Source organism: Aethalodelphis obliquidens, unplaced genomic scaffold (assembly GCF_003676395.1).
Source record: "Aethalodelphis obliquidens isolate GAN/ISIS:26980383/991018 unplaced genomic scaffold, ASM367639v1 scaffold13, whole genome shotgun sequence".
Classification (NCBI taxonomy): Eukaryota; Metazoa; Chordata; class Mammalia; order Artiodactyla; family Delphinidae; genus Aethalodelphis; species Aethalodelphis obliquidens.
The window spans coordinates 11,121,416-11,142,771 of NW_020837957.1; the positions used below are offsets into that span (position 1 = coordinate 11,121,416).

The 21,356-nt window shown below is 34.3% G+C and overlaps 1 protein-coding gene across 1 annotated transcript in view; it reads right to left on the reverse strand.

The window, feature by feature from the left end:
• LRRIQ3 (leucine rich repeats and IQ motif containing 3) overlaps positions 1-21,356 on the reverse strand; it is a 237,357-nt gene that overhangs the window by 114,681 nt on the left and 101,320 nt on the right. Inside the window, exon 6 of the mRNA XM_027114088.1 lies at positions 3,559-3,715. Coding sequence (XP_026969889.1) covers positions 3,559-3,715 — 157 coding nt within the window. The remainder of the gene's footprint in view (positions 1-3,558; positions 3,716-21,356) is intronic.

A 21,356-nucleotide genomic window follows, 5' to 3' on the forward strand; every position in this document is an offset into this window, starting at 1 on the left:
CAATGGAAAGGGTTCACAGGAGGATTATCTTCAAGTATATTTTGCTCTTTTTTGTTTTACAAAAATGGTATTCAACATGGAATGTATATAGTTCCATCCATATTAGTTATGAGAAAAATGTATCTTTGGAACCAAAGGAAAATCAATAAAAGTATCTTAGAATTCAACCAAATCATCAGTTCTAAAGCAAATCTTACTTTAGTATAGATGACTGCCATATTATGTTTCCAGGAATTATAGAATGCCATAAAGGAGAACAAGATGTGAACATTCAATGCACTAGAAGTGGTTCAATGTAAGAAATCTCTTCCAGAGAAATTGACTGGCTTGCCCTATGGATCTTTTTCCTCATTCTATTGATAACTAGGGAGAACATATGCACACTCTCCAGAAGATGAGTCAAGATAAAGGGTGTGAAATTCCAATATTAATGCTTCAAGGCAAGAGGGTGTTGCTCAAGTCCTAAGAAAAAATTAGATCATGATTCTAGGAGGTGGGCTGTCAAAGAAAACAGAGATCCACAACACATAGATTTGTTCTATCTTTCCATGAGGTTATAACAGTAAGGGTTCCTGGCCATCACTCTTTCTTACCTCTTAGATGCTTTCTTTCCTTCCTAACAACATATGACTAAACCAGCTTAAGGAAGCTTCAAATGTGAGGGTGTGGAGGTAAGAGGAAAGAGGGCAACTAATCTTCTCTGAGATAAATATATGGCAAATTTCTTTCCTCTTCTCTTAATCTCTGTCCTTTTGGCTATAATGAGTGTGACTTTCTTTCATACTATACCCCTTCTAAAATTCATGTTTGCAATATAGGAAATAACTATTCAAGATAAAAAAGCATGGGTAACAAAGAATATCTCATAGTCTAGCCCAGGTTACTAAAATCTTGCAATGGAATTTTAGACCAAAGCCTCAGTTAGGAACTGCTTTGTTTGCTATTACTCCCAGTACATATATTTTCCTTGGTAACTTTTGAGTAAAAGGATTGACTGTGCAAAAGCAGATTTCAAATAGCCTTGGGTGCCCCAGCAAAACCCATCATAATAGTATCTAGATTTCCCTAAAATCCCACATAGTAATATACAAATGTCCCTAAAGTTTGATCTAATTGACCACCATAATTCTGTATTTATGTCAGTCTATTCAATAACAGAAGAAAAACCACCCTCTGACCAATATCTGTAAGCCATGGATAAATAATATCCCTAGCAATTGTTTTAGATCCTCAATGTCTTCTACTCCAATCCAGTTTTTTAACAGATTCTTTCATCATGGCTTCTAACTTTTGGTTCTGTATATCATTTACAGTTTATTTTTGCACCATTAACTCTGGATGTTTATATGGACTTCTGGCTTTGCACCACAGTATTTCCTAAATGAATGTGACTTGAACTCACTCCTCTGGTTCTTTCCATTTTAGATTACCATTAATATCAGAAATTTTAAGCCCTTGGGAGACCAAGCATGTTTCATCCCCAAACAGGAGCAGATTCAGACAACGATTGCTTTATCTAATTACTGAAACTCGAATTCCATTCTTGATTAAGCTTTACATTACTTTGCTCACAGTATCTTTCTCTAATGCACTCCCAGTATTAAATGCTGATATTTTCTCAACCCCTCCCCTTTCCCTACTCCCTAACTCTTTTAATGTTTTCTGGATCCTAGGTTCTCTTAGGTATTCTATAGTATTAACTGCTCTCACTATAGCTTCTAATAAATCAAGCTCCAAGTCACTAAAGACTAGACATGTGAGTAGTAAAAAATAATAAAAGAATAATATATCAACTGAGTGAGCTGAAGAGAAGACTAAAAATGAGGCTAGCAGAAGATGGAATGACAATTATATATAGAAGAAATAGATTCAAAGATGAATCTTACAATGAAAAATTATTTCAGTTACTATAAGAAAGTTAGCTTTGAAGACTTCATAATGTTGTATGAATAGTAGCTATAAACAATGAAAAAAGCATAGGAAAATGTACATATTTATAGACTATGAAAGAATAATTTTTAATAAATGACATTAGTAGTGATGTGGTTAGTAGAATTACTAATATCAAAGAGCTTTAGAAAACTCCTTATAATTAATATATTTTAGCAAAAGATTTATAACATTCAAAATACTTCCAAAATCTTGAAATGGTATATTACATGTAACTTCATAAGTATTAAATAACATAACATTTATAATATATATTATTCCTATTTATGTATATATAATGGTCACTTGCCATGACACAACATATATACAAATATACATATATATGGATAGGTATATATACATCTACATTTATATATGGGTGTTGGCTATCAGTATATCCAAATTGGTTACCAGTATACAACATACCCATATCCAACTTGGATATCAGTATACATCAGTGAAAGTCTTCTCTAAATAAAGCTTATAAAAAGCAGGTGACATGCCTGAAATCAACATGTTTATATTCTACAAAGAGGGCAAAAGACACTTCACATAAACTTTATGGAGCATACTATCATCTGGAGCAAATTAATACAGTTGGCCCTGCATGCTAATGAGGAAAAAGTTTTGCATAAGATACATTTGCCTTTTAAACCTATGTTTTTATTCAATGGATAAATTTTGGTGGGATTTAAGGGCTTGAGGACATTACTGTACTATATCTAGAACACGTGTCCTCAATTACATTGAAATCAGACTAATGTCAGTCTGGACAGTTTGTATTCCCTTCTAATTATGTTAATGTAATGGAAACATTTGTAGCTCAGGCTATTCAGGTACAGGTGCAAATATGAAGGAGTTTACAGACAAACACAGTGCTTTATAAATTATAAAAAGTTCATTCCAGTTAATTATACTATAATGCCGAGTTTTCATTTTTACCATTACCTAATGGTAAAAGCAAAACAAAATTCTAAAAATAAAAAAGCACAAACTTTGGAGTCAGATGATCTCGAGTTAAGGCCTACCAATGTCACTTAACTGTTTGGCTTTTGGTAAGTTAATCAACCCCTATGAGCCTTAGTTTCCCTAATCATAAAAAAAGAGGTAAAAATACCTCTTACAGTATTGTGAAGAATATATTACATACCACATGCAAAATATCTAGCACAGTGCCTGCTACATAGTAGGTACTCAATAAATATACATTTCTTTCTATTTTTATTGTGTCCTTAAAGCAATAGATGATTTTGCACAAAATACTGAGTGAATATTATACTATATGTATAATTATCAGCCTTTAATAAACTAAATATTTCTTTATGTTTTCAGCTACTGAGAATATATTTTATATTACTATTAATAACTACTTCCAATAATTAATAAGAGAAAACACATATATAAAGCATAAATTATAAAATGGTTCTGTTAAGAGTGATTAATACACCACAAAAATTACATTTATTCTACATTATATGACTTTTATCACATCAAGAAAATCTCAAGCATAATATTAACAATGGAAGACATTTAAAAGAGATTAAAGAAATTATCACTAATAAAATATAAACTATAACTATAGTGTCTTAAAAATATTTCAAAGAAGAGTAATAAAATAATTATACTTACATGTTTCCAACATGCACGCTTTTCTGTTATATTGGTTCCAGGATGAAATAAGAGATCCTTAAAGAGCTTATCTTCAAATCCTTTGTGTTTGCAAATCCATTTTTTTTCACTTTCACTAATAGTTTTTTCCTGATGTTTTTTATACAAGAACAAGTGGCTGAATATAAAGGGGGGGGGGAGAACAGTCATTTAGTTTTTTTGCAAAAAAAAAAAAAAAGAAAACTACTTATGAGTTCACTTACATCTTGCAAAACATAGTGGTAAACTTAATGTAATATTTGTTTTCATATTATTACTATATAAAGCTAGGCATTAGGGCTGGCTCATCAACATTCATCAAGGGATGAATGAGTGCTGAGAAATCTCTGGGGACATGAATGCACAAACAATTCTGTAACTACATCTGGCTATGCATTTTATAATATAATGTCAGAGAGAACATGACTAAATTATCTATAGAAATATGTTAACAAATATAAACTCTTTTTATCTTTCTTCTCCAGTAAAGAAATAACTTATTTCCACCTAGGAAAACTACTTTACAGCAGTACTGTCCAAGAGAATATAATGCATGCCATAAAGTAACTTAAAATTTTCTATTAGCCACACTAAGAAAAAAGTAAAAAGAAATAGGTGAGATTAATTTTAATACATTTGACCCTTGAACAACACAAATGTGAACTGCGTGAGTTCACTTATATATGAATTTTTTTCAGTAAAAATAGTACTATACTATCTGTTATTGGTTGAACCCACCACACTGCGGAACCCGCAAGTACACAGGGACAAGTGTAAAGGACTAGAGCATCTGAAGATTTTGGTATCTGCAGCAGGTCCTGGAACCAATCTCTTGCAGATAGCAAGCGATGACTGTATTACGTTTTATTTAACCTAATGTATTCAAAATATTACTAGATAAATGGCATCAACAAACTAATATCACAATAGTAAAATACTAAATGTTAGCTCTGTAAGATCAAAAACAAGGGAAGGATAACATCTCTCACCCTATCTATTCAACATTGTACTCAAAGTCCTACTCAGTCCAATAAGGCAATAAGAAGAAAACCATATACCAATATAATCTTTGAATACAGATGCAAAAATTCTAAATGCTAATAAAAAGAATCCAGCAATGTAAGCAAAGAATAATAAGACTATGACCAAGTATTACAAAGCTCATTACATAAACAATTTAATGAAGAGAAAAATGTAAGAGTATATAAATGGATGAAGAAAGACATTGGATAAAATTCAGCAGCCAATCTTTATTTTAAATTTTTTGTAAGAGAGGATATCAAAGTAAACTACTTCAATATCATGAAGACAAATTACCAAAAACCAATAATATTCGTTATATGTGATAAAAGAGCAAAATCATTTGAATTAAAATGATGAAACAGGTAGGAACTTTACTGTTACATTATTAAATAGCAAAGGAAAAACAAAAATGACCAAGGAAAGCAATTTTTCCCTTTCTCAGATTTTTAAAGTGGGCTCCACCTGTTCATTCCTTCATTCAGATATTTTCACTGATGATCTACAAATTAGTTAGGGTGAAATATATTGAGAATAAAACTTATACTGGTTCAAATAAGACAGAATTTTACTTTTCTCACATGCAGTCTACACTGGTGGAGCAGCACTGCTCCATAAAATAATTCAATCTTGCCTCAGCATACTCAAAGACACTGTCATTAACCCACATGACTAATGCATTCCAGCCCATGGGAAGGGAAAGGCATGAAAACAAAGGGGGTATAGTTACCATTTAAGTATTTGAAGCAGCAGTTGTAGTCATTAATTCTGTTCACTTACAAATCTAACAAAAACATAGTCAGATGAACACATTTAGCTGCAAGTAAAATTGGTTAACAAAATCTCTAGTAGTTACTCAACTGCTAAAAGAAAAGAAAAGAATGGATTTTCAAGGAAAAAGTAGTATTTTGAAAATGACCACTATGTGCTCTCTGAAGAGAAGAAAGTCTGTAATACCATGAATGTTATATTCTCTAATAAGTAGAGTTAGACAATATAGAAATAAAACACTAAATATATAATAAGTGAATTGCTTTTCACATAGGCTGGATTGGGATAGTATTGCTAAGAGGAAACAAGCTATAGTGAGAATCTCAGAAAAACATTCTAGTAAAGCAAATGACAAGTACAAAAGGCCAGGTGGAAGTATGCTTAGGGAGGCAAGAACACACTTGGCATGTTTGAAGAACAGGAAGGTCACTGGGATGGACAGTTACTGCAGAGTTTTAAGCAGAAGAGTGGCTTTGAGATCAGAGAAGATCAAGATGGTGAAGTAGGAGGATGTGGAAATAACCTCTCCCCAACGAACACATCAAAAATACATCTACATGTGGAACAATCCTCACTGAAAAGTAAGCAGAGACTGGAAGAAATATTCCTGTACAACCAAAGCTGTGAGAAAGATCCCCACAGAATCAGGTAGGAAGGAAGAGATGTGATCAGGTCAGGACCTGTGCCCCTGGGAGGAGACTCAGAAGAAAAGAGATACTACACAGATGGAGACCCTCCCTGAGGAATGAGCAGTTTGAGCCACATATTGAGCACCCCAGCCCTGGGGTCCGACACTGGGAAGGCAAGCCCACTTGTCTGGTTCCAGGGCCGGTGGGACTAACAGCAGGGCTGTGGGAAGCCTGCTTGTGAGGAGTATGCACAAACTCCCTTGCTCCTGAAACAGTGCAGAGGGGGTGCATTGAGACTGCAGGGTGGCTGGCTGATTTCCTGGAACTGCCCTAGCCTGTGTACCAACCTAAGGAGAGTGGTCACTCATGATGCAGCTCCACACTGGGGAAAGGGCTCTGTGGCTGAGGGACAAAGGACACTCAGACACAAAGCAGCAACTGAGAAAAGCAGGGGCAACCATTACTGGTGCTCACACAGGCAGTGCATTGGAAACAGTCCAGATCCCTGCCAAGGCCGGACCACCAGAGCTTATGCCCTAACCCACACCAAGCCCACATGCTAGCCACTCTTGCCCCATCATTGCTTCCCTCTGGGGTGAGAGTGCCGGTGCTGGGTGTGGGAAGAGCAAACATTTAATGGGAACAGACAGAGCCGGCTTGAACATGACCCCCAGGGCTTCTGCTCCAGCAGCTTGGGACAGGCCCCTTCCCCCAACAGGGTGGTGACAGCCACTGAGCAGAGGAAAAGCCCCAGCTCACTCATGGCTCTGGACCTAGCCACTCCTTCTCCAGCCCCACCTCCTACTAAGGTGATAGCTGCAAGCACACCTTGAGGAAAGATGTGACTAGTATTGTCAGATCTAGCTCTCCCATCAAGGCCACTGGGCACACACAGACTGTAGAGAAATGCTTCCACACAAGGACATTCTTTCAGGACTGTAATAAGTTACTGTTTCACCTAATTTCATAGAAACAGAGAAAGTTAAGCAAAATGAGAAGATAAAGGAATTTTGTTTCAATTGAAAAGGTAAGAGAAAACTCCTGAAAAACAACCAATGAAACAGAAAGAAATAATTTACCAGATAAAGAGCTCAAACCATTAGTAATAAGAATGCTAAATGAGAGAAAATTATAGATTAATAAAGTGCAAAATTTAACAAGGAACTAGAAATATAAAAAAAGAACCAATCAGAACTGGAGAATACAGTAACTGAAATGAAAAACAAACTAAAAGAAAAACCAACATTTGCATGATAGGGATCTGAGAAAAAGAGAGAAGAGAGTTGAAAATGTATTTGATGAAATTATGACTGAAAACTTCCCAAACATGAAGAAGGAAATAGATATCCAGGTACAGTAAGTACAGTGGGTCACAAACAAGATGAACCCAAACAGACCCACACCAGGACATATCATAATTAAAATGACAAAAGTTAAAGAGAGGATTCTAAAGGTAGCAAGACAAAAACAAAGTGTCATACAAGGGAACCCTCAAAAATCAGCTGATAGCCTCATAAGGCTATCAGCTGATTTTTATGCAGAAAAAATTACAGGCCAGAAGGGAGTAGCATGATATCAAAGTGCTGAAAGGGGAAAACTGCAACCTAGGACACACTACCCAGCATGACTATCATTTAGAAGTGGAAAGATAACTTCTCAGACAAGCAAAAACATAAAGAGTTCATTAATACTAAACCTACCCTAAAAGAAATGTTAAAGAATCTTTTCTAAGTGGAAAAGAAAAGGCTATAACAAGAAGAAAGAATCTATAAAGGAAAAATCCCACTAGTTAAGGCAAATACATAGTAAAGGATGAAAATCAACCACTTAAATAAGCTAGTACAAATATTTAAAAACAAAAAATTGTAAAATCAACTATCACTACAATAGTCAGTAAAGGATACACATGAAGATATAATATATGACATCAAAAACAATATGTGTGGGAGGGGAGTAAAAAGTGTAGATATTTTAGAATGTGTTTGAATTTAAAGGACTACCCATTTTAAACAAATAGATATAGTTACAGGTCAACATATATGAACCCCATGGTAACCATAAATCAAAAACCTACAACAGATACACAAAAACTAGAAAGGAACACAGCATTCAATTAAAGAAAATCATCAATTCATAGGGAAGAAACTAATAGAAGAAGAAAACAACAGAGAAGAACTACAAAAGCAACCAGAAAATAAGTGACAAAATGACAATAAGTACATATCTATCAATAAGTGATAAAATGGCAATAAGTACATACCTATCAATAGTTACTTTAGATGTCAATGGACTAAATGCTCCAATCAAAAGACATAAGATAGCTGACTGAATTAAAAAAACAAGTCCTATCTTTAGAAAAAGCAGAACAAATTGAGACCAAAGTTAGCAGAAAAAGTAGAAAAAGAATAATAAAATGATCCCAAAGTTAGAAGAAGGAAGAAAATAATAAAGATTAGAGAGGAAATACATGAAATAGAGAACAGGAAAACAATAGAAAATGTAACCAACCTAAGAGTTGTTTCTTTGAAAATATAAACAAAATCACAAAGCTTTAGCTAGACTAAGGGAAAAAAAAAAGAGAAATGACCCAAATTGACAAAATTGTAAATGAAAAATGAGACATTACAATTTATACCACAGAGACATGACACATCATAAGAGACCATTATGAACAACTATATGCCAACAAACTGGACAACTTAGAAGAAACTGAAAAATTATTAGAAACACAACTACTCGAAACAAATCAGGAATAAACAGAAAGTCTGAATAGACCAATTAACAATAAGGAGATCAAATCAGTAATAAAATGTCTCCCAATGAAGAGAAGCCCAGGACCAGATGGCTTCACTGGTGAATTTTACCAAACATTTAAAGAATTAGCACCAATTATTCTTAAACTCTCCCAAAAAATCAAAGAGGAGGAAACACTCCCAGACTCATTTTATGAGGCCAGCGTTACTCTGATACCAAAGCCAGATAAGGACACTAACAGAAAAGAAAACTACAGTTCAATCCCTGTTGAATATAGGTGCAAAAAGTCTCAATAAAACATTAGCAAACTGAATTTAGCAGCACAGTTAAAGATCTTTCACCATGATCAAGTGGGATTTATACATGGAATGCAAAGAAGGTTCAACATATGCAAATAAATGTGATCCATCGCATAAATAGAATGAAAGAAAAAAGTCATATGATCATCTCAAGAGATGCAGAAAAAGCATTTGACAAAATTCAACTTCTGTTCATGATAAAAACTCTCAACAAATTAGGTATAGAAGGAATATAACACAATAAAGGCCATATGTAATAAGCACTCAGCTATTATCATACTTAATCATGAAAAGCTGAAATATTTTCCTCTAGAATCAGGAGTAAGATAAGGGTGCCCACTCTCACCACTCCTACTCAACATAGAACTGGAAGTCCTTGCCAGAGCAATCAGGCAAGACAACGAGAGAAAAGAAATAAAAGAAAACATAGGAAAATGTTGGAAAAGAGGTAAAATTATCTCTATTTGCAGATGACATGATTTTATATACAGAAAATCTTAAAGACTCCATTAAAAAAAAACTGTTAGATATAATTGAAAAAGTCAGTACAACTGTAGGATACAAAATTAACACTCAAAAATCAGTAATGCTTCTACCACTATCGACTATATGGAAAAGAAATAGAGAAAAACATCCCATTTAAAATAGCATCAAAAACAATAAAATATCAGGACTAAACTTAACTAAGGAGGTGAAAGATTTCTACTCTGGAAACAATAATTAGTGAAAGAAATTGAAGACACAAATAAATAGAAAAGTATCCCATGTTCATAGATTGGGAAAATGAATATTGTTAAAATGTCAATACATCCAGAAGCCATCTACAGATTCAATGAAATCCCTATCAAGATTACAATGGCATTTTTCATAGAAGTAGGAAAATATCCCAATATTTATATGGAGCCACTATATACCCAAATAGCCAAAGCAATCCTGAGAAAGAAGAACAACACTGGAGGCATTACATGCCCTGATTTCAAACTATATTACAAAGTTATAGTAATTAAAACAGTATTGTATTGACATAAAAACAAGCCCATATATCAACAAAACAGAATAAGGAGCACAGAAATAAAACCGTGCATATATGGGTCAATTAATTTATGACAAAGGAGCCAAGAATCAACAATGGTAAAAGGACAGTCTCTTCAATAAACAGCATTGATAAAACCAAACAGCAACATGGAAAGAATGAAACTCCTCCACTATCTTACAGCATACACAAAAATTAACTCAAAATGGATTAAAGACTTAAATGTAAGACATGAAATCCTTGGAAGTAGACATAGGAAAAAGGTCATTGGCATGGTTCTTGGCAATGATTTTTTGGATATGACACCTGTAGTACAAGCAACAAAAGTAAACAAGTGGAACTACATCAAATTAAAAAGCTTCTGTGAAGCAAAAGAAATAAGCAACAAGATGAAAAGACAAGCTACAGAATGTGAAAAAATATTTGTAAGCCATATATCTGATAAGGGGTTAATATCCAAAATATATAAAGAACTCATAGAACTCAGAAACAAACAAAACATGAATAATCCAATTTAAAAATGGGTAAAAGACCTGAACAGACATTTTTCCAAAGAATTCCACATGGCCAACAGACACAAGAAAAGATGCTTAACATCACTAATCATCAGGGAAATGCAAATCAAAAACACAATGCAGTATCACCTCATACCTGTTAGAATGGCCATCATCAAAAAGACAACAGACAACAAATGCTGCCAAGGATGCAGAAGGGAAGGAAGACTTGTGCACTGTTGGCGGGGTTGTAAACTGATATAGCCACTATAAAGAACAGTATTAAGAATCCTCAAAAAACTAAAAGCAGAACTATGACATGACTCAGCAATTTCACTTCTGAACATATATCCAAACCACCCCCCACCCCCAAAAAAGCACCAACTCAAAATTATATCTAAACCACAGACATGCCTTATAAGAAATACTAAAGGAAGTTCTTCAGGTCGAAAGCTAGTGACCACAAACAGTAATTTAAATCCACAAAAAAAATAAAGAGTGCTGGTAAAAAATTGTGTAATTATAAAACAATATAAATTCAAATTTCTACGCGTTTCTTCTCTTAACTAATTTAAAAAGCAATTGTATAATATAATATTTGTATAATTGTATTTTGTCTAAAACATGTATAAATGTAATGTATTTGACAATAATAGCACAAGACAGCAGGTGGAAGCAAAGCTGTTTTGGAGTAATAAAATAATACTAGATGGTAATTTAAATCCACAGGAAAAAAATGAAAAGAACTAGAAATATGATAAATAGTATTGTCAATGTAACAAACTCAATGAATATATACTTGTTCTTCTTTTTTGCCTTAGCTCCTTTAAAGGACATAACACTTTATAAAGTGATAATTGTAATAATATACTTTTGGGTTTGTAACATATATATATGTAATATGTATAACATTAATAGCACAAAAAGTTGGAAGAGGTGATAAACATATACAGAAGTGACATTTTTATTTTTATTTATTTATTTTTGCAGTATGCGGGCCTCTCACTGTTGTGGCCTCTCCCGTTGCAGAACACAGGCTCCGGAGGCACAGCCTCAGCGGCCATGGCTCAGGGGTGCAGCCGCTCCGCGGCATGTGGGATCTTCCCGGACCGGGGCACGAACCCGTGTCCCCTGCATCAGCAGGTGGACTCTCAACCACTGTGCCACCAGGGAAGCCCCAAAAGTAACATTTTTATATCTCACTAAACTTGTCACTATATACCTGAAATAAATAAGTTCAGATGCATATTCTAAGCCCTAGAAAAACACCAAGAAAATAACTAAAATTATACAATTAAAACATCATGAAAGAAATTTAAATGTTACACTATACAATATTTACTCAATACAACAAAAGTAGTATAGGAGTATGAAAGGAACAAAAAGATATGAGACACTTCTGTGAATGATGTTAATATTTACGTTTATCTTAAATTAAATTATCTTATGTTTTTGATCTCTTAGATTATTAAATTTACATGGCTCCTATTTAAAATATAATTTTACTTTTTAATACATTTTTCTTGTTTTAAAAAATTTCTTATTTAATGACTTATTTTTATAATGACATGAGGTAGATCCATAGATTGAGAAGAGGTAAAAATCATTTCCACAACCTGTTGATATTAAAACACAGTTTCCTTTTCATCAGAGTTATTTATTCATTTACTCTTTCATTTATTGCTCAAACACTTATTCAAAATGCACTGCTCTAGACTCTGGGAATATGTTGTAAAATTCCAGAGTTCCTGGTCTTATAGAACTTACACTGGAGGAAATTCTTGGCAGTAGATTCTCTTTTTCCTTATAATACGAATTATAAGAGAAAAATCTTAAAAAGTAAGTTTTAAAGAGATCACTTATTTCAGTTCAAAAATATTTGCTTAATACTTATATTCCATTTTAATTTTACTTGAGGATCTCTAAGTAATTTTCCAGTTAGGAACTGTCTTCTTATTGACTACTGGTCAGAGGACCTGAATCATCTCGTCTCCTTAAAAACTCTCATTAGAAAATAGAAAATAGTTCATGAGTTTAAAAAAATGTGGGTTGGTTGTAAAACTTAGGTTTGCCTCTTTCATATGGGTTCATTAATCCATCAAGATTCTTCTTGGACAGTGTGAGACGGTCTAGATCTTAAGAAGTCAAGGAAAGTTGGGGTGGGTGGTTGTCCACAGAAGTATTCACATTGACTCTAATTTTCTAAGATTAAAGGCTAAAATGTGAAAATAAAAAAGTTATGGTATATGCCAGAGTTTAACTTAGAACTGAACCCAGTGAAATTGTAAGCACATTTTATTTGAGTATGCATGTATAGATTACACTGGAAATAATGCCTATAACTTTCATCAGATTTTCAAAGGAATCTGTGACACCCCCCCCCAAGTTTAAACCTTGAAACAGACATTAAAGTAAATAAGAATGTTCTAAAAGAGTAGAGGAATCAAAGTAAATAACAATAAAAACGATAAGAAAAAGCAAGTCTCAAACATTTAAAATGCATAACGGGTCAGCAAGATGACAAGGAAGAAGCCCTGGGCCCCCATTTCCCCCCAACAAACACACCACTTCAGCAACAATTCAGGGACAAATTCCTATTGTGAGAAATCCACAAGCTGATTGAAAGGCTCATGCATCCTGGTGAACATGAAACTAGGCTCACCAAAGCAAGTAGTGAGAATCAGGACATCCTTTCTTCAGAATCCCTACCCCTGGCACTGTACAATATGATCAAGAAGAGAACTCCTAGCTCCCAGCTTCTTCGAGGGGAGGGAAAGAGCTAGTTCATATATCCAGTGTCCCCAACTTTTCCGAGGGACCTCTTCAAAGGGTTGGCTTCTCTCCTGCCATTCTCAGATCTTTGACAGTCTGACACAGTCTAGCCACCTGGAGGAGAATGGAGACAGATGCTTGGGTTGGTAGATGCCATAATTCCTTTCCCCTGGCTCACCACTGAGTAAGTCGACAGAAACCACAGAATGCCACAATTTTTTGGGGGCTGCCCAAAGTACTGGCTTCTGACTTGCTAACAGTTAAGTGCTGATAAGACCTGGCATAACCTAGCTTCCTGGGGACTAGTGAGAGTAGAGATGGAGATCTGGGTTGGCAGTCACCATATCCCTTGCTCCCAGTTCAGCACAGAGCAAGTAGACAAAATGTCTAGCTCTCAGTGTCTCCCTGAGCAGGTGTGGAAACACTTAAATGCCCATCAACAGCAGAATGGATAAATAAAATGTGACATATGCCTAAAATAAAATATTATTTAGGCTTAAAAAAGAAGCAAATTTTGCAATATGCAGCAACATATATGAATCTTGAGGACATTATGTTAAGTATATAAACTGGTCACAGAAAGACAAATACTGAATGATTCCACTTACATGATTCACTCTGTCCTTTTATAACTCTGGAAAATTGGAATCATATATTAAGGAATACTATAATGACTTGAAACCTGACGACTAGAAAGCTAACATAAGGCCCCATAAACAGTTTCTAAAATGAAGACATATATTCACCAGATCCAATGCTCCTCCCCACTGATCAAAGATCCAGAAGAAATGTTAGGAAAAGAAATTGTGATTCTTTTCTATGGGATTAAGTAACAACACAAATTATTAGATTAATTACTAATTTAAAATTCAACATAGGTATTATAAATAACAAAATTATAGGATGATTGTTTAAAAGTTAAGTTTGACTTCTTATAGTTTCCTGTTGGTTACCTGGTTTCATCAGGTTTATCAAATTATTAAAAAATAATCATTATAGTCAGTAAAACAAAAATAGTCATCATCTTTAGAACACTTATATCTCAAAATATGATATTATAAAGAGAAGTTAATACAGGAGCAATGATAAATTATAATTTTCCAGATAACTTTTACAGTGGTTGAGAGAAAAAATATAGATAGATGTTAAATGTATGCATAGAAATATTAGTAGTTGACACAGTCTTTAAACACTTCCTCCAACCACATTCACCCAAGTGGCTCATTACATTAAATAAAGTTTACTTAATGATAAGATTCTCATCTAGAAAGTATGACGCAAATTTTAATAAGGTCTTCTTTATTATACTTATTAGCAATAGTCATATTACTAGCAGAAGTAATACAATAACAGCTATTATATTCATAATATTAATATCACATAGTATGACAATTACTACTACTAGTAATAAAATGATAAAAAATAGAAATTTATATATCCATTTATATGCCAATTCAAATTCCAGAAATTGCTTCTAAGTACATAATAATGAATATGCATAAATATATGTTTATGGATTTTTATCCCTATAATTTTTATAATTTGGAGAAAATAAAAACAATATTAATGTCCAACAGGAAAGCTCACCTAAGTAGAATATATCTATTTAAAAGAATACATCTAGCTATTAAAAATTCTTATACAATAACATTCAACAGAAAATAAAAACAAGCATGTTAGATAAAATAAGAGGTATAAATACAATCATTTTTGTAAAAAATTATATACATATATATACATTTAAAGAAATACACACACAGACACAGATTATCAGCCTTTACCATTCCCTCTCCTTACGCACCATTGCCCAACCCCCATCTACACATTTGGTTGTATATTTTTCCCTTCCTCACATGGATACAAACTTTTGCCCTTGCTCTTTTTTATTTATTTTTTTGTGCGGTATGCGGGCCTCTCACTGTTGTGGCCTCTCCCGTTGCGGAGCACAGGCTCCGGACGTGCAGGCTCAGCGGCCATGGCTCACGGGCCTAGCCGCTCCGTGGCATGTGGGATCTTCCCAGACCGGGGCACGAACCCGTGTCCCCTGCATCGGCAGGCATACTCTCAACCACTGCGCCACCAGGGAAGCCCTTGCCCTTGCTTTTTATAAACACTGGATTTTGCTATACATATTTCTTTGTAACTTGCTTTTCTCATAATAATCACTGAAATCTCTGTTAAATAGAGTTTAGAACTGTTATTTTTTAACAACTGTAGAGTATTTTATACTATCTCTGAATCATAAACTTTCAACAAAGGATACATAAGTTTTTCTAGGTTTTTTTTTTTTTTACTACAAATAACACAATCTTGCTCCCAGCTTGCCCCTCACAACTTTCTCCTCTCCCATCTCCCTCCCTCTCTCCCTCTCACACACACATACACACACACACTTTATCTTTCAAGTAGAAATTTCAAGAAGTGTTATTGCTGATGTGAGAGTGCATCAGTCAAACTTCAACAGAGAAACAGAACAAATATACGGCGAGGAGAGAGAGAGATTTTAAGGAACTGGTCCGTGCAATAATGGGACCTGACAACTCTAAAATCTGTAAAGCAGGTCAGCAGGCTGGAAATTCAGGGAAGAGCCGATGCTGGAGTCTTGAGTCCAGAATCTGCAGGTTGGAAACTCAGGCAGGGTTTCTACCTTGTAGTCTAGAAACAAAATGCTTCACCTGGAAATTGCAGTCTTTGTTCTTAAGGGCTTCAACTAACAAGATGAAACCCATCCACAACATGAATGGTAATCATCACTCAAAGTCTACTGGTTTAACTGTTAATCACATCTAAAAAATACCTTTACAGCAATATCTAGACCAGTTGGGCATCATAGTCTAGCCAAATTGAGACATAAAATTAACCATCATGGGGAAGGGGGCAGGGACAATGAATAGGCTGAACAGATATGAGTTTTAGGGCAGAGAAAATACTCTGTATGACACCATAATGATAGATACATGTTATTATACATTTGTCTAAACACATACAATGTACAACACCAAGTATGAACCATATGGACTTTGAGTGATTATGATCTGTCAATGTTAGGTTCATCCTTAAATCCTCATAAGAAACATTATCACAATTTTTAACCTTTGTCAATCTGTTAGAAAAAAATGGTATCTCATTGCTTCTTTAATTTGCGTATCTTTGACTATTAATGAGATTAATAATCTTTTCATATTTATGTTGGTAACTTATATTTCTTTTATGAGCTGTCTGTTCACATCTTCCACCCATTTTTTAAATCTGAGTTGTTTTTCTTTGTCCTACTATTTGTATGAGCTCTTTATATGTTAACATTTTCTGATTTATCCTGACACATTCTTTTTTGGGTTTTTTTTTTGGTTTTTTTTGGCTGTATGGGGTCTTAGTTGCAGCATGCAGGATCTCTGTTGAGGCATATGGGATCTTTCATTGCGGCACATGGGCTCTTCATTGCGGTGTGTGGGCTTCTCTCTAGTTGTGGCATGCAGGCTCTGAGAGCACATGGGCTCAGTAGTTGTGGTGCGTGGCCTCTCTAGTTGTGGCACATGGGCTCTAGAGTGCGTGGGCTCAGTAGTTGCGGCACATGGGCTTAGTTGCTCCACAGCATATGGGATCTTATTTCCCTGACCAGGGATCAAACCCGCGTCCCCTGCATTGGAAGGTGGATTCTTTAACCACTGGGCCACCAGGGAAGTCCCTGGTGCATCCTTTTTAATGTAAACACTTCTCTGTTTACAGCTTGCTTCTCTCCCACCATAAGGTTATAAGAATATTCAACTGAATTATCTTCTAAAGTTTTATATTTAATGCTTTAACCCATCTGAAATATATATATTTTAATATGGCATGCAACAGAGAAGCAATTATGGTTTTGTTCAGAAAGATAACCAATTTTGCCATTACCAATTATTAAATAAGCCATCCTTTTCCCACATTAAAGTATTACTTCCATTTGTTAAGATCTCTTTCATATACAGAACTTTTTAGGACCCTTTATTCTGTTCATCTCATTTCTCTATACCTGTGCCAATGACCAAATATTGATTATAATGGCTTGGAAAACTGTTCTTTTTTAGTTGTTTCTTGACTATTCTAAGACATTTATTCCCTCAGAAAATTTAAAAGCATATTTTCAAGTGTCTCTACAAAACCAGGATTCTAATTAAAATCACTGTAGTACTAAAGTATTTACTATTGAAAAACACCCATGCGTAAGTGGACCTTCACAGTTCACACCCATGTTGTTCTAGGGTCAACTGTACCTATAGAATTATTAAAAAAAAAAAAAAAAGGTAAAAACGCATTTTCTTCTTAAAGATGTGTGTGTATGTATATATACATATGATATATATAAAAACACAAAGGAGGGGGAAGAACGTGGAGCTCTTTTAAAGAAAGGAAGCTTCCACTTTAAGAAATTTGGGGGAAAAAAAGAGTAAATCAAACCCACAGGAGGCAAAATGAAAGGAAATAAAGATTAGAGAGGAAATCAGTGAAATAGAAAATTAGAAAACACATAGGGAAATCCAATGAAATTAATACATGATTTCTCAAAAACATTTTTTAAAAAGGCAAATCTCTAGCTACGCTAAGAAAAGAAGTCATAAGTTATTTAAAAAAAAGAAACTACATTACTGTTGACCTTACAGAAATTAGAAGTGCCATAAGAGAACTCTAGGAACAGCATTAGGTCCAAAAAGTAGACAATTTAGATGAAATGGAAAAATTCCCCAAAAGATACAAATTTCCAAACCTAACTTAATAAGGAGTAGAAAAATGAAACAGACTTATAACAACCAAAGAAACAAAACCAAAAAACCCCACTGAATTAGTAATTTAAAATATTACAATAAAGGAAAGCCCAGGCCAAGATGACTTCATTGGTGAATTCTACCAAACATTTAAGGAAAAAATAAAATCCTTCACAAACTCGTCCAGAAAATAAAGGAGGGAACATATCTCAATACTTCGTACGACTCCAGGGAGAGTTTTGCCAGCAGGCCAGATAGTGATGGATTCTTCTTTTTTTAATAAAAGGAATGGAAAATTCTTTGTAATATGGAGGTTTCACTGTAAAGGCATTTGCTTTAGCAGGATTACCTTAGAAGCAGGAAGAAAGATGACTTTTTAAAATTACAGGATCCAACTCCTTTGCCAGTTCTGTTATAAGAAAGATGGTGATTTAAATACAAAATAGCAGCAAACTGTGGAATCATAGAATCATAATACTTCTAAGAACTAACATTTGTAAAGCTCTGCCTATGTACCAATCACTCCTGAGCACCTAACAGGTATTATCTCAGTCTGTCCTCACAAACATTACTGTCCCTGTGTTTTGAGCCTCAGAAGAGATTCAGCTCACTCAAGGACCAAGAGCTGGAGCAAGGGCATACCAGTTCTCCCAATTTCTAGGTCAGGTCACTTCTCACCTCCCAGAGAGATTCTCTGGCAGACCGGTAAGTAACTTTGCAGGACAGCTTTCTGGCACTCTAGTGGGTGGCTTATCAGCAATTTCAAAAATAAAGAATTCCACAGGCATCCAGGAAGAATAGATGTATCTAAGTCAATATATATTAGAGATGGCAAAAATTCCTCGGGATTTTTGGTTATGTGGTTGGCATTGTTCCTTATTTTGAGCATTAATGAGTTCTATCTACCTTCTCCACTCACTACTCACAGTTTTTGCTTTTGCTTTGGTTATTCTAGTCAGATTCTAAGAGGCATGTTGGGAAGCCTGTTCTTCGTCATTATTTTTCTTCATTGTGAATAAAAAAAATTATCTTATCCTACTTCATTATGTCTCCTCTCTTCAGCAGAAGTTAAGGCTGAAGGGGGAAACATTTTAGTTCATTTTCATACTGAAACTCAAAACCATAAACAGTTAGAACAGGAAAATTTTAGAGTCTCGTTTTCCAGTTTTCACCCTGGATCCTTATTTACCTTAGTGTCAAGTACTAAATTAAGTTTATTGTTGTCCAGTTATTGTTAAAAAAAATCTTAAGTATTTTTAAAATGCTGTAAATTTATGACTGTTTCTTTCATTTATGATTTCTTTTGTTTTCAACTGTCAGATCTTATGGGCCAGGAAGGTCTTTATAATTATCAGAATAAAAATGATATATATTTAATAGGCCATATATCTAGCATAATTATAGGAGAAAAGTGATCAAAAATTTAAAAACATCCTATATTTAAATTTTGTATTCATTCAAATTTGATTTGTAACACTTTATTTTTTATTAAATAACAAAACCCAACAAGACACAATAGTTTGCATACTATTTGCTACTGCAGATTTCATATAATCAGCAACTTTGAATAAACTCTAAAGATATATATGTAAAATCTTAACAAGTATGGAATTGCGATTGCTATTAAAAAGGTAGATAATAACTTCAACCTGCTAAGGAAGGAAGCAAGGGAAGAAAAAGGAAAGTGGAGGGAGGGAATGAGTAAGGTTTGGCTACTATTCATGTAATCCCTTAAACCAAAATCTTTAGTGACACCCACTCTGTACTAAATTTTTGTGTTAATTTTAAAAATTATTTCTAATGAATTTTACATTTTAGAGCAGTATTAGGTTCACAGCAAAACTGAGAGCAAGGTATAGAGAATTCCTATATACCCTTTGCTCCCATACATGCATAGCCTCTTTCATTGTTAACATCCCTCACCAGAACAGTATGTTACAATTGAAGAACGTACATTGACACATCACTGTCATCCAAAGACCATAGTTTACATTAAGGTTCACTCTTGGTGGTATACATGCTGTGGATTTGGACAAATGTATAATGACAAGTAATCATCATTATGTGAGATACTGAGTATTTCACTGCCCTAAAAATCCTCTGTGTTCTGCCTATTCAGCTCTCCCACATGTCAACCCTGAACCACTGATCTCTGTACTATCTTCATAGTTTTGCCTTTTCCAAAATGTCAGATAGTTTGAACCACAAAGTATCTAGCCTTTTCAATTCTTTCACTTAGTAATATACATTTAAGTTTCCTCCATGTCTTTTCATGGTTTCACAGCTCATTTTTTATCACTAAAATTATTCTATTGTCTGGATCCAACATGTTATTTATTCATCAAGTCACTTACTAAAGGATGTTCTGGTTGCTTCCAAATTTTTGCTATTATGAATAAAACTGCTATAAACAACCATGTACAGGTTTTTGTGTAGGCATAAATTTACAACTGCTTTGGGTAAATACCAAGAAGCATATGGTAACGATCATATGGCAAGAGTATGTTATTTTTTAATTTCATTGATTTCTGCTCTAATTATTTTGTTTCTCTGTATTTTAATTTGCTCTTTTTTCTAGTTTCCTAAAGTGGAAACTTACATGACTGTTTTAGACATTTGTTCTTTGCTAATATATGCATTTAGTCCTATAAATGTCCCTCTAAGCCCTACTTTCTCCGCATCCCACAAATTTTGATAAGTCCTGATTTAACTTTCATTTAGCCAAAAATGTTTTAAAATTTCTCCTGAGATTTCTTCTTTAAACTATGTGGTATTTGGAAGTGTTAGAAGTTTTTTAGTCTTCAAGTAATTTGGAATTTTCCAGCTAAATTTGTTGTTGATGTCTTGTTTCATTCCACTGGGTCTGAGAACATAACACTGCATGCTTCCTATTCTTTTAAAGTTGTGTTTTATGGCCCAGAATGTGGTCTATTTGGGTGAATGTTCCATGTAAGCTTGAGATGAATGTGGATTCTGCTCCTGTTGTTGAATGAAGTAATCTATAAATGTCCTTTTTATCCAGTTGACTGATGATGTTGTTGAGGTGAACTATGTTTTTCCTGATTTTCTGCCTGCTGGATCTATTTCTGATAGCCAGTGTTGATTTCTCCCACTATAATAATGGATTCATTTGTTTCTCACTTGTAACTGTTCATATTTTCTATTTCTTCCTGCTTCAGTCCTGGGAGATTGTGCCTTTCTAATAATTTGTCCATTTATTCTAGGTTGTCCATTTCATTGGTGTATAGGTGCCTGAAGTAGTCTCTTAT